This window comes from Grampus griseus, assembly GCF_964374135.1.
Source record: "Grampus griseus genome assembly, chromosome: X".
NCBI classification, from domain to species: domain Eukaryota; kingdom Metazoa; phylum Chordata; class Mammalia; order Artiodactyla; family Delphinidae; genus Grampus; species Grampus griseus.
The window spans coordinates 42,574,081-42,587,765 of record NC_138999.1 but is presented as its reverse complement, the minus strand read 5'-3'; the positions used below and the strand labels follow the sequence as shown (position 1 = coordinate 42,587,765).

The 13,685-nt window shown below is 52.5% G+C and overlaps 1 protein-coding gene across 4 annotated transcripts; it reads left to right on the top strand.

Moving 5' to 3' along the window:
- Positions 1-1,005: 1,005 nt before the first annotated feature.
- On the top strand, positions 1,006-12,583 carry TFE3 (transcription factor binding to IGHM enhancer 3). 4 transcript variants are annotated; one of them, XM_082680834.1, is made up of 10 exons: positions 1,006-1,364; positions 3,642-3,755; positions 4,729-5,032; positions 5,696-5,941; positions 6,020-6,124; positions 8,327-8,444; positions 8,802-8,858; positions 9,036-9,111; positions 10,122-10,269; positions 11,133-12,583. In XM_082680834.1, the coding sequence occupies exons 1-10, from the start codon at positions 1,249-1,251 to the stop codon at positions 11,253-11,255; spliced, it is 1,407 nt and encodes a 468-aa protein (XP_082536960.1). In that variant the 5' UTR covers positions 1,006-1,248; the 3' UTR covers positions 11,256-12,583. The 4 variants fall into 4 exon arrangements, with proteins under 4 accessions (XP_082536960.1, XP_082536958.1, XP_082536957.1 ...); XM_082680832.1 differs by having other exon boundaries at positions 10,754-12,583; XM_082680831.1 differs by having other exon boundaries at positions 5,696-6,124; positions 10,754-12,583.
- The last annotated feature ends 1,102 nt before the right edge of the window (positions 12,584-13,685 follow it).

Sequence of the window (13,685 nt, the reverse complement as noted above, 5' to 3'; positions counted from 1 at the left end):
GAGCTGACTGTGCATCTGAACGTATGGGTGGGACCCTCTGCTGTGTGCAAGCCGGCTTGCATGTATCTAGCACACAGAGGAGCTCAATAAATGTTAAATCAGTGCACAAATGAGTGAATCAATTTTTGGAGAGATTATTGTATGTCAAACAACCTGCTAGCACTATTCAAAAATAACCTCCAATCCTCGTAACAACCCTGTCAAACAGGTATTATGACCCCCATTTGACAGACCAGTAAAGCTGAGGCTCAGAGAGGGTAAGTCCCTTGCCCATATTCAAACCTTGGTCTTTATAATTCCAGAAGTCAACCACAGAAGCGGCCAGATCTAATTTCCATCCTTCCACTCATTCATCCATCTGCCAAGGATTCACTAAGCACCTACAGTGCAGCGCAACGACCTAGTACAACAACCGCTCTAAATGACATAGAGTAGGCGGACCGCTTCCAGGAAAACCAGCTGGGCGGCTGGACTGTAGGTACCAAAAGGGTGGGGTTTCTGGCGCGCACCTTCCGGGAATGTAGCTGCCTAGGCCTCAAGGCTATGGCTTTGGCTGAGGAGGCACCGCTAGATCAAAGTTGGAGCGCGGTTTAGAGAGTGGATACTATGAATATTGGCCTATAGAGGGCGCGTTTCCGAAGCTAGAAGCGTGTCCTGGAGACTCTCCGCGCGCAGACTGGCCATCAGTACGCAGGCGCAGAGAACCCAAGGAGCGGCTTAATATCTTGCGGAGGGATAATTTGAGAAGAGGAGGCGTGGTTCAATCTAATTACCTCTCATTGATTTGCCTCTGTCTCTGAGGGCGTGGCCTCGGTGCCCCCTTCTCGGAATAAGGGCCTGCTGAATCTAGTTCTCTCTCGGCTTCGGAGGCGTAGCTTAGGGCGGGCCCTTGAGCCACCCCTCAACGATTGGCCGCCTCACCCGGAGGGCGTGGCCCAGCGAGCTGTCTATCCTCAGTGCGGTCACTTCCTGTGGAGTTTCCCCAGCCCAGGGAGGAGGGGGAAGAGGACGAGGGGGAGGAGGGCGGTCGTCCGGGGTTAGGTTGGGGGGGCGGTTTGGTCCGTTCTGGGCGGGGGATGACTCACAGCCCATCCCATCTCCCCGACGCCGCCCGCCCGCCCGCGCAGAGCTCGATCCATGGCTTAGCGGAGGAGGCGGTGGCGAGCGGGGGAGGGGGACTCTTATTTTGTTAGGGGGACCGGGCCGAGGCCCGACCGGCCTGGCAGGGCTCGCCCGGGGCCGGGCGTCATGTCTCATGCGGCCGAGCCAGCTCGGGACGGCGTAGAGGCCAGCGCGGAGGGCCCTCGAGCCGTGTTCGTGCTGTTGGAGGAGCACAGGCCGGCCGACTCGGCCCAGCTGCTCAGGTGCGGGACCGCCTGGGACCGGTAGTGCTAACTGGGGTTCCCGGGGGCCTTATCTGGGGGCAGCGGGGGCCCAGGACTGTGATTGGAGGCCCCGGCCTAGTCTTGGAGGACGTCTGAGCGCCTGACTTGGGGGGGCACCTAAGGAATCTGGCGGTGGCTTGCTTGGACTGAGGCTTAAAGGAGTCGTGGAAGTGCAGTAAGGGAGGCCTAGTTCAGATTTGGCGGGGGCCCTTGACTCGGTCTCGAGGGGCTGATTCTGTTGTGTCCAAAAACTAGTCTAGGGTAGCTGAACTTCAGGGACTGAGACTCTGACTAGAGGCTGAATTTGGGGTCTTTGAGTCAGATATGAGGGGAATGAATTTGAGGGGGCACTCTGTAGGTGAGGCACTGATTTTTAAGGGACTTTTTCCCTCAGAGAAGACGTCCTGGGAGATAGAGGTGCTGTCTTGGGAGCTTGGTGACTCCCAGTGGCTGGTTGCTGGAGGCTGTGTTTGGGGATAAAATGACTCTGGAGGGATTTGGGGGTATCTCGGATATACTGCGTGGGACCAGCCTTGTGAGTGTGTGTGAGTGAACAAGAAAAGCAACATTCATCAAGACTTGATCAGAATAATCCCTTCGCCTGCCCACCCATCCAGCTGGGTAGTGGAAAAGCCCTCTTCCCACACCCCATAGGGGCTTGAATGGGAAACTAGTCAGACAGACAGGCAATGGAGATGGTGCTACCTCTTAGCCCAGAGAAGGCCTCAGACCTTATTTGGGAACCCACAGGAGGGTCTTGTTCTTGTTGCCACCTGCCCTAGCCTCTCAGCCAGCTCTTTTCACCCCCTACACACACACAGACACAGCGGTTTTTTTTTTTTTTTTATCTCACCTTCCCAGTCTGTCTCTCAGGCCCTGGAGGCAATCTTGAATCTGACCCTAGAGCTGGAATGAGCACCAATTGCACCATCCCTGCCTGGGTGGGTCCTCTCTGACCTCTTAGCCTCACTTCCATCAGTGGGCCTGGAAGCCCCAGCCTTCTCTGTCCATACCCTGCTCATTTCAGTGCCCACCTCTTCCAACTTCTGTGCAATGGAAGTGTGAGCATGGGAGGGGGCTTCGCCTACTTTCTGCCTGGGATTGTGCTGAGCTCAGCGGCTCCCCAGCTTCCTCTTCCCGACTTCCTGGGGTGGTTTTAGGGCCCCGTCTGTGAGTGAGGAAAGGGAGGAAGACAGATTCTTGGGGAGGGGCAAGTCAACGACAATCTCAGGATTATAAATCTTTGACTAAATTCAAGGATGCATATCTATCTGCCTGCATGTTAATGTCCCCTACACACTAGGGTCTTGCAGCCAGCATGGAGGGTTGAGCAGGAGCCTTTGAATATATGAATTTACCATCTCCTGATGCCTTTATAGCAACCTAGATCATCACAGTAGTGGCGATAGTTGAAAGGGACTGGTGTACATGGCTTCTTAGTTTGTGTGTCAGTGGGTGTTGGTATTGGAGGTGTGTTTGTGTTTTGATCTGTCGAAAAAACTGGAGAGTGCTGGGCAAGCTCCTCTGACCAAGAAAAGAATGTTCCTATAAAGCAGATCATCCACCCAAATTCTCCCTCTTGTCAATCCAGATTGTTGGACTGAGGGGAGCCTTTGTTATTTCCATCTTGTTTTTGGATGCGTGTTCACATCCCACAAACTCTGGCTGGGGCAGGGTTGGTGGCCGGGAGCTCTTTTGGGAAGTAGTGGATCCTTCAGTAAAGTGAATCAGCTACCCCAGTTCTCTTTGTGATGCATTCAGTTTGTGTTACAATGGACTGTTCTGCCAAGGGAAGCCCCTACCGTGCAGTATGCCTGTGGACCTATGTGGTCTCACATTCAGCAGCCAGGAAAACAATGGGGGGTGTGGGGGCTGGGAGAACTCTGAATGCAAAGTCAGGAATCCCACAAAGTGAATTGTCATTCCTCAACTCTTCGTTTCTATTCTCCTGAAACCCAGGTTGTACACCCAGGTGATTGTTAGATCGAGGATCTGGGGTTCAAGCTTATTATTTTTAATCTTAAGGAACTATGGGTAACACGGAGCAAAAGAGAGTGGAGAGGGGAGAAGACATGGGAATTCATGGTGGTGGTTTCAGCAAAGTGGCTGAATGTGAGGGATACACTCTATTCTCCTCTCTCCTGGTGTATGCTTCTCTTCTCTTCTTTTCTCTTCTGTCTCTGTCTCTGTCTCTCTCAGGGGAATGACGTCTCCATACAATCACTGACCATCACCCTGCCTTCCCCCCACCCTCAGCCTGAACTCTTTGCTTCCGGAATCCGGGATTGTTGCTGACATCGAATTAGAAAACGTCCTTGATCCTGACAGCTTCTACGAGCTCAAAAGCCAGCCCCTATCTCTACGCTCAAGGTATGTCTCTTCTCTCTGACTCCCCTCCCAATTCCTCAGGCCCCTCCATCCCCTCTTGATGGGCAGAGGCCCTCAGTGCCAGCCCAACCCATTCTCTCACCAGCCTGAATTTTCCAGATAGTAAAATTAAGAGCCAGAAAGAGCATGTGGAAAGCAGGAGGCCAAGCTAGGATTCTAGTATCTCAGACAAAATCTCCCCTGCTTCCTCCCCCACCTGCACATCCATTCATAGATAAAAATTGCAGCGTGCCTGGAGTTCCCAGACACAGGGCGTGGCCTGCTCAAGCCCAGCCCCCAAGTAGGCGGAGCCATTCCCATAACCCCTGGTCACCCCCCCCCAACTCAACAAATTCACCCACTCCCAGCCCTTGAAGAACCCCTGCTGGTCTCTTCTTTCCCCCAAGCTTGAAAGTCTAAATGTGCTGAGTCATGGGCCTGGGCTCTAAGAGAGGGGAGGGGACCTGGAAGAGGGGCAGGAAGGGAGGATTGTGAAATCTCTGAGATTTTCGAGACTGACTAGCTCCTGGGACCAGAGGCCCAGGCAGGGGAGGAAGAAGGGCCTGCGGTTGCCCATATAGATTGATGCCCACCCCCAGGAGCTCAGGGAGCATCTCCAGCCCCAAATTGAGCTTAATGAGCCCTCTGTGTTTGTATCTACTCCCACAACCTCAATTCTGTTTCCTTCTGCTCTCCTGTAAATAGCTCGCAGAGCTGAACAATGGTATCTCCGCTTGATATACGAACAGGCCCAAATCCAGGCTTCACCATAAGGACTGCAGGCTAAAGTTCCCCCACCAGACTGTGACCCCTGAGGGTCGTGACCAGGTCTGGTTCCTTTATCTCCCCTCCACATTGTGGCTTCTGAAGGCAGAGAACAGGCCAGGTTCGAATGTCTGCTCCATCGCACTGTGACTCCTTAGGCTTGGGCCGAGACTTTTAGCTTACCTGTGGCCCCGTATTTCCCATTCCACAGCCTCCCAATATCACTGCAGGCCACACCAGCCACCCCAGCTACACTCTCTGCATCATCTTCTGCAGGGGGCTCCAGGACCCCTGCCATGTCGTCATCTTCTTCATCGCGGGTCTTGCTGCGGCAGCAGCTAATGCGGGCCCAGGCCCAGGAGCAGGAGAGGCGTGAGCGTCGGGAACAGGCTGCAGCCTCTCCCTTCCCTAGTCCTGCACCTGCCTCTCCTGCCATCTCTGTGGTCGGCGTCTCTGCTGGGGGCCACACATTGGGTCGTCCTCCCCCTGCTCAGGTGCCCAGGGAGGTGCTCAAGGTAAGGTGACATCCAGAGGCCCTGGGAGGGGCTCCTGGTGACTGAGGATTGGTCCTGGTGGCTTTGGGACGAGGTCCTAGGGGCTCTAAGGAAGGTCTCAGGTACTGTTAAAAGGGGGCTGTGCTAGTATCCCATTGTGTTTAGGGTTTCCAAGGCGTTCTTGTGGAGTTGTGAGGGGTTCTTGGGGGCCATAGGATGTCTTGATGGATCATGGAGGCTCATGAGTGCCCTGAGTGGGCCCTGGAGTCTGTGAAGTGGCTTTGTAGGAAGCACTTCACATATGGTTATGCATTAGGAATTCTTTGGTCATTGGAGTGTCTTGGGAAGCCATGTATAGTTCCCATGTCTGTTAGGTGGGGTCACCAGCTTTGCGGGGGGCCTCTTGGGGACTGTGACAGGGTGCTCCAGAAACTGTGAAGGATTCTGCCACCCATGGGTAGATCTTGAGGGCTGTGAAGGATCTCTGAGAAAGGGAGTTTGGGTCCTAGGGGAGACTTTAATCAGTATTTGGGGGTGGGAGAGGGTTCTCAGATTCTGGGCCTGGTTTGCCATCTTGAGCCTAGGAACAGATGACTTCTGTGGGGCAAGCTGGGGCTCAGAGTCACCCCTCTGAGCCCTGTTTTACCTTGTTCCCTCCCATCCTGTCTCCCCCACATTCCACAGGTACAGACCCATCTGGAGAACCCGACGCGCTACCACCTGCAGCAGGCGCGCCGGCAGCAGGTGAAGCAGTACCTGTCCACCACACTTGGGCCCAAGCTGGCGTCCCAGGCCCTCACCCCACCACCGGGGGCTGCTAGTGCCCAGCCACTTCCCGCCCCTGAGGCTGCCCATGCTACTGGCCCCACTGGCAGTGCTCCCAACAGCCCCATGGCACTGCTTACCATCGGGTCTAGCTCAGAGAAGGAGGTGAGTGGCTGCAGACGACCCTCCCATGCTCCCCCTGCCCCAGCTTCTTCTAAGGCTCTTCCATATTTCTTCTCCCAGATTGATGATGTCATCGATGAGATCATCAGCCTGGAGTCCAGTTACAACGATGAGATGCTCAGCTATCTGCCTGGAGGCACCACGGGGCTGCAGCTCCCCAGCACGGTGAGGCCCTGAGATGGGAGGTTGGTCTAAAAATTAGCGCATCCGTCTATCACTGAGGGATATCTTATATACACTCGGGCAGGCTAGCTGTGTACATAAGAGACTGTCACCTTGGATTGTACTGAGATAGAAATAGAGGCTGTATGTTGAGAATGGGGCACACCAGTGCCCTGGGGCCATGTTGCACTGCATGGAGAGGTGAACCTTGTAGATTTTGATATCTACACGGTGGGGACTTCATGGAGCTATTAGGGCATACCGAAGCACTGAAGCTTCACTGTGGGAGGGACCAAGAGGTGGGGCTCTTGTAGCATTTTGTTTGTTTGTTTGTTTTGAGTATAAGACAGGTTTTTTTTATTAAGTTTTCCTAAACTTGTCTCATGTTTACTGAATGTTTTTCTTTGTGTAAGAATGTAACCTGGAGCTTTAACAAACCAATTTGGACAATGCAACCTGGATAAATGCTTGTCTGCACACAAGTCATCGATTACCATTCTCTGGCCTGGCCTCCATGTAAATCCAATTGGTCTTAAAGCCTATCTAAACAGAGAGCAAGCAGACCACATCATCTTATTTCTAGTTTAAACTTTAAACCTCAAATTCACCCCTATCCCAAGACCCACACCCTCCCCCACACACAAAAGAAACTTTTTAGAAGAAATGGCCATTAAGAACTGAGTCAGTTGCATAAGAATTGGCTTAATCCTGCAGCCAGCACTCCAAAGTAGCTCTTGGCTTCACAGCAGGCCAGCTGGAACTCTTGAAGCAGGACAGGTAGAGAATGGATAGAGGATGCTCTAAGAACAGGGCCAAGTCCTGGTGCTGCGAGGCTTCCACACATGCTTACACTCCAACATAAATACACATCCACCTTCCTCCCCTAAGTGATGTTTCTCTATAGCACTTTAGAGCTTGTAACTCTCTAAATTTTTTAGTGCAGAGATGGACAGAAACTTATTCTAAACATGCAAGGTATAATCTTATTTCTAACAACATAGGCCAAAATTAACAGAGAAGCTCTCTGTTATACAGATTATCTTGTAGCGTTTTGAATGTACCAGGACATTCAGGTCATGAAGACACACGCAGACCATGAAGTGATTGGAACATAATATGCCAAAGGTGTCCAGATTTGATGTGGTTGGACCTTGAAGTGACTAGAACATACCACATCTCTTAAAGTGAACTGTGCCGAGAGGCTGGGTCCTTGTAAAGACTTGATAAAACTTTCTAGAGCAGGAGCTGCACCAATGAATTTTAACATTCTGGTTCTGAACATTCCAAGAGTCTCATAACTCGTTTTGGGACATACCAAGTGCCTATAAGCTTTACTTCTTTCCAACTTATCAAGAGGATAGAAGCACATGTAAAAATGGTACCAATTTATCAGAATTTTTCATTGATTTGGGCACAGCTAGAGATTGGATGGATCCAGCAGTCTAGTGGGGGTTTCAGGAGAAGAAAACTCATCAAGAGGTGGGACTGATTACTTATGGATTAGTTCATTGCCCTAGGATGTATCCAGGAGAGTGTGAAAGAGAAAAAAAAAAAAACTAGGCTGACATAAAAACAGTGCTTGTTGAGTAGTTGGACAAGAAATCCTGAGAGATCAGAATGTGCAAGAGGGTGCCGGATGAGAACTTCGGTGCATGGCAGCCGGAGACTATATGCAACGCAGTCACAGCAAAAGACTGGAGATTGGGCTGGAACTCTCCAAAAGGCCAGATTTTGGGTGGAATGTTGCCATGACAATTTCCCAAGGTCTGAGAAGACTGGGTTGGAGTGTTCCAAGAATGCTGAGTTGGAATGTAGCTCTAGGAGGGGCTGAAATGTTGCATTGGAGCTGACAAAGACCTGAGAAGGGTGGTTTTCTAGCACTTCTCAGAGCCAATGCTGGGGTTTGGGAGAGGGGCTTCAGAAGTCACTGGGGGATTCGAGGGGCTGTGGGGACATGATGAGCAGGCCAGGCAGGCTCTAGTCCCCCAGCAAAGCAGGGTAGGTCCCCTTGACCCTGTCTTCCCTGTTGAGTGGCTGTGTGAAATTCCCTTGAAGGAGAAGGAAGGGTTTCCATGCTGGGCCAGCCAATCCTTGCATGAGGGAGCCCATCTTTGGGGTGTGTGGAGGGTCAGGAACCTGGTCGAAGAAGGGGCCGAGCCTGGGGTCTGTTTCCAACCATCATTTTTCCGCTCTCCCTGCCTGCAGCTGCCTGTGTCAGGGAATCTGCTTGATGTGTACAGTAGTCAGGGTGTGGCCACGCCAGCCATCACTGTCAGCAACTCCTGTCCAGCTGAGCTGCCGAATATCAAACGGGAGATCTCTGGTAAGGGCTAGGGTCTTGGCCCCGTGCAATTATCATATACCCCAGGGTGAGCCCCATATCTACCAGGTCTGGGGGTCAGGCCTGATTCTAAGGGAAGAGGGTTTAAACAGACAGAAATGGGGGCTGTTTGCCATCTTGGTCCATATGGCCCGTGGTCCTGCTTTCACTCCACTCCCTCTCCTCTTGGGTTTAACAAGTGGCCTGTCACCATGGCTTCTTTAAAAATTGTAAAAATGGTGGCTCTCCCCTTGCCTGCGCCCACCAAAGCCTACCCCAGTGGCTGCACATGCTGCCCACCATCGTCTGTCATCTTTCCCAGGCCCAGAGGCCCTGACCACCTCCTGCACTCTCTTCCAGAGACAGAGGCCAAGGCCCTTTTGAAGGAACGGCAGAAGAAAGACAATCACAACCTGAGTGAGTGAGAGCGCGTGCTCCTGCCCACGTGCTGTGCAGCCCAGCCTCACTCTGCGCCCGGCCTTCCTTGGGGGCCTCTCCCTGCAGCAGCCTCCCAATTCCCCAGTTTCTCCTCTTTGCTTCTCAGCCTATTGACGACTCTTTCCCACTTTCTCTTTCTCTCCCCCGCCTTCAAAGTTGAACGTCGCAGGCGATTCAACATTAACGACAGGATCAAGGAGTTGGGCACCCTCATCCCCAAGTCCAGTGACCCGTGAGTCTGGGCCAGGAGCCCCAGGCCGGTGGAAGGTGGGGTGGGGGCCCCACTCCCTGAAAGTCATTCCCGGGTGGGCCCGCCCTAAGTGGGAACCACCCAGGCAGTCCTGCTCCTTTGCCCCTTTCTCACCCAGCTTTCCTCACCCTGAGCAGGGTGGCAGCCCCTCACCGTGTTCCCATCTAAAATTTTAGGTGCATGACATTATGGTCCATGACATTATGGTCCATGGTCCATGACATTATGGTCCACGTCATCTGCCCCCCTGTACGACATAGACAGTTTTCCGCTTATTTAGTACCTCCTTTATTTACTCAAAAAATGTATTGAGCTGCTTCTGCTTTGTGCCAGGTACCATGCTAGGCCCTGAGGATACCAGAGGGAACAAAATGCACAAAAATCCCTGACCTCATGGAACTGATGTTTTAGTGGGGGCAGACAGACAGCAAAGAAGATAAATATGTAAACTCCGGTGGTTATGATGAGTGTTGTGGAGAGGAATCAAGAACGGAGGGAAGATGGGATATTGGGGAGGGTCACAGTTTGGGGTGAGGAGGGTGGGGACAGGGCAGGCCTCAACTGATGAGGAAATACTTGAATAAAGAGCCTAAAGAGGTGAGGCAGGAACCATCTGGGTGTCTGAGAGAAGAGTGTTCAAGGTGGAGGGCAGAGCTGGGATGGAGGCCCTGAGGTGGGAATGATTTTCCATGTTCTAGGAGCATTGAGAAGCCAGTGTGGCTGCAGTGAGATGAATCAGATGGGCATGGGTAAGAGGAGCAGTATGGGATCAGGTCAGAGAGGGCTTTCTGGGTTCGGGGTGTGATGGGGCATCACTGGAAGGTTCCAGGCAGGTGGTTTTCATCCGAGCATTCTGTACCCTTGATGTCCCTCTGCCTCAAGTTGTAGGCATGTGGCGGGGTGCTCCATCTACCTGGTGCAATCGCCCCCTTCAGCTCCCGAGAGACTCCATGTGCAGCATTCCCTTCTTTCCTCCCCCTTGGGCCCCACAGGGAGATGCGCTGGAACAAGGGCACCATCCTGAAAGCCTCTGTGGATTACATCCGCAAGTTGCAGAAGGAGCAACAGCGCTCCAAAGACCTGGAGAGCCGGCAGCGATCCCTGGAGCAAGCCAACCGCAGCCTGCAGCTCCGAATTCAGGTCTGGAAGGAGAAGGCGGTGGCAGGGGTGAGGGGGGCTTCCTGGAGGCAGAGGCAGAGGGAGAACAGGCTAGGATTTCTCCTCCTGGCATATTTGGGGGATCCCCGGGCTTCCTGACTCACATGATGATGATGATGATAAGTAGTAATCATAACATTAGCAAGAATAATAATGAATATTGGTTAACGGACACAGTGTTTTATCTTGTGCCATGCACTATGACAAGAGCCTTATCTCCATTTACTAAGTTAATCCTCACAACAATCCTGTGAGACAGGGACCATTATTATACCCACTTTCTAGGTTGGGACTCTGAGGCTCAGAGACGGTAAGCAACTTGCCTGAAGTTACGCAACTAGTGAATGGCAGAGGCTGAATTCGAACCCAAGCAGCCTACCCTTTTAACTGTTATATCCTCTGCCTCTGAGGGACTCTGAACTCCATCTTATCCCACCCCCACCACCCACCCCGCTACGTTTTGCAGGAGCTAGAACTGCAGGCCCAGATCCATGGTCTGCCAGTGCCTCCCACCCCAGGGCTGCTCTCACTGGCCACAACTTCAGCCTCTGACAGTCTCAAGCCAGAGCAGCTGGATGTTGAAGAGGAGGGCAGGCCAGGCACAGCAACATTTCATGCAGCGGGGGGACCTGCCCAGAGTACTCCCCATCAGCAGCCCCCAGCGCCACCCTCAGATGCCCTTCTGGACCTGCACTTTCCCAGCGACCACCTGGGGGATCTGGGGGACCCCTTCCACCTGGGGCTGGAGGACATTCTGATGGAGGAGGAGGAGGGGGTGGTGGGGGGACTGTCGGGGGGCGCCCTGTCCCCACTGCGGGCTGCCTCCGATCCCCTGCTTTCTTCAGTATCCCCTGCAGTCTCCAAGGCCAGCAGTCGCCGCAGCAGCTTCAGCATGGAGGAGGAGTCCTGATCAGGCCTCACCCCTCCCCTGGGACTTCCCCACCCAGGAAAGGAGGACCTCAGGATGAGGCCCCGCCTTTTCCCCCACCTTTTCATGAGATTGCCCTGCCCAGGTGTACTGGGGGAAGAGGAGACTGATGAGGCCCCACCCCTATAACCAGGCAAGGAGGAGGAGTCAGATGAGGCCCCACCCCTTCCCCACAGGACAGGCCAATGCAGGTATTTCAGACATGGAGAAGGTAGGGGCATCAGGGCCTGTCTCTTGCAGAACGCAGCCTCACCCCTGCCCCGTGAGACCCGCCCTTGCCCAGGTGAGGGAAGGAGACAGGATGAGGTCAGCCCCTGGCCCCTAGGGACTGTCCTAGCCATGTTTCCTGGGATAAAGAGTGTCAGGATACTGCTCCATTCCCTCTCTTGGAACCAACAGTCTAGTCTATCCTGGCAAGGAAGAGGAGTCAAAATGGAGGTCCCACCCTGGGGGTTTAAGCGCTGCCCCTTCCCCATGAACCCTGCCCTGCGCAGGCAAAGAACAGAAGTGAGGATGAGAGCCAACCCCTTTACCTGGGAACTCAGTCCTGGCCTTCTAGCAATGGAGGAGTCAGGCCCCGCCCTTTCCCTATAGGAACAGCCCGGCGCAGGTATTTCAGTGGAGGAGTCAGTAAGATCAGGCAACTTTGTGGAGATCACAGCCCTCATCTCAGCAACATCCCATCCAGTCATTCCACACTGCAGGGAGGAGTGGTACTTAAGCTCCCCCGCCTTAACCTGGGACCATTGTGACTTAACCTAGGAGGGCTCTAAGCCGACCTGGCCCTTGAAGAAGGGGGCAGATCTTGAAATCTTGTGGGTTGACATTCCAGACCTAGATCAGGAGTGAGTGAGAGTTAGACCCCCACACTTGGGCAGAGTTTTACCTCCTTCCTTGAAGGGTAGATTGGGGAGGTGATGGAGATAAGGGGGTACTGGGTCCATGTTCCCAGAACCAGCACCCCAGTACTCTTTTACAACATGTAGAGGAACAAGATAAAGGAAGGGGCCTTTCCAGGGAGTTCCCCAGCCCAGGAACAAGTAGAAGCCTGTCTCACCAAGGCAGAGGCTTAGGGGGAGGATTGCAAAAACATATATACACCCTCTTTATGAAATTTTTTTACTGACCCCCTACTCAGAAGCTAGGTCACCCCCAACCTCTGGCCTCCACCTAGTTCTCCATTTGGAGAAATCTTCCCCATTTCAGAGTTATCAAGAGACACTCCCTGCCCATCCCCATCCCTCCTACCCCATACACCCAAGGTTGTCAGCTTTGGATTGTTGGGGCCGAGCCCCGAGGAGGGTGTACTAAGGGGTCTGTAGGTTTGTGATTAAGATAATAAATGCTAGGCGTGTTTGATGCGCTTTTAACTTTGGCAAAGAGTCTCCTGTCCTTGCTTTTTGTCTGTGCAATGAGCATGGCTCATGAGGTTCTTGGAAGAAACAGATTTGAGTGGGATGGGTACAAGAATTTAGATAGAGGGGCTGGAGAAAACAGTGTACAAACAAAAGCAATCAGTCCTTAACTATCTGCTAGGCAGCCTCCTAACTGTTTTACCCAATTTATTATTCTAAGGAATATTCATCAAGAAAGTACTGATTCTTACTCCTATTTCACGTTTGAAGAAACACGAATAGAACAGGGTTTAAGTAACTATCTGACGATATACAGCTGGTAAATGGATGAAGCGCTAAATGGTAAAGTTAGGTAAGTGAGGGCTCTGGTTTGAACAATGTCATTGAGGACAGACGGGCCAATGAAGATTTTCGTGCAAGTTCACTTTTTTTTTTTTTTTTTTTTTTCGGTACGCGGGCCTCTCACTGTTGTGGCCTCTCCCGTTGCGGAGCACAGGCTCCAGACACGCAGGCTCAACGGCCATGGCTCACGGGCCTAGCATGTGGGATCTTCCCGGACCGGGGCACGAACCCGTGTCCCCTGCATCCGCAGGCGGACTCTCAACCACTGCGCCACCAGGGAAGCCCGCAAGTTCACTTTTGAAGCTGATAAGGAAGTATATGAGGATATCTCCTGGCAGACAGTAGAGGTATTCCAGATGGTGGAAATGGCAAAGACAAAAACCGTAAAGGTAGAGGAACAAGCAAACAACTCGGTTTTGGAACAGGTGTTGACATTTGTGGGGAATTTAAATGGAAGTGAACAGACACAAGTATCTTAGGCTGGGGAAAAAATATTCCTGGAATCTCTCAACCGAACTGACTCCCAGGACAGGTATCAGGCCTGATCCTGTGTCACCCCCATCAGGCTGTGACCACCACACTTGCTGCCTGCCCCTTTCTAGCCTAACATACTGTGAGCCCTAGGGCCTGGTTGCTGAACCTCTACCACCAGACTGGTGGCTCCCTGATAGCTTTATTTTTTTTCTCCTCAAATTGGATATATTCTCTTTATTTTACAAAGATAACATGTAATACCCAGAAGTGTTTTTTTTTAACTTTGTATTCTGAAATAA

Coding starts and splice junctions, on each gene's coding strand:
- TFE3 (XM_082680831.1), top strand. CDS start 1,249: ATGTCTCATGCGGCCGAGCCAGCTCGGGACGGCGTAGAGGCCAGCGCG. Junction 1,365..3,641: donor GACTCGGCCCAGCTGCTCAG/GTGCGGGACCGC, acceptor CCCCACCCTCAG/CCTGAACTCTTTGCTTCCGG. Junction 8,445..8,801: donor TATCAAACGGGAGATCTCTG/GTAAGGGCTAGG, acceptor ACTCTCTTCCAG/AGACAGAGGCCAAGGCCCTT.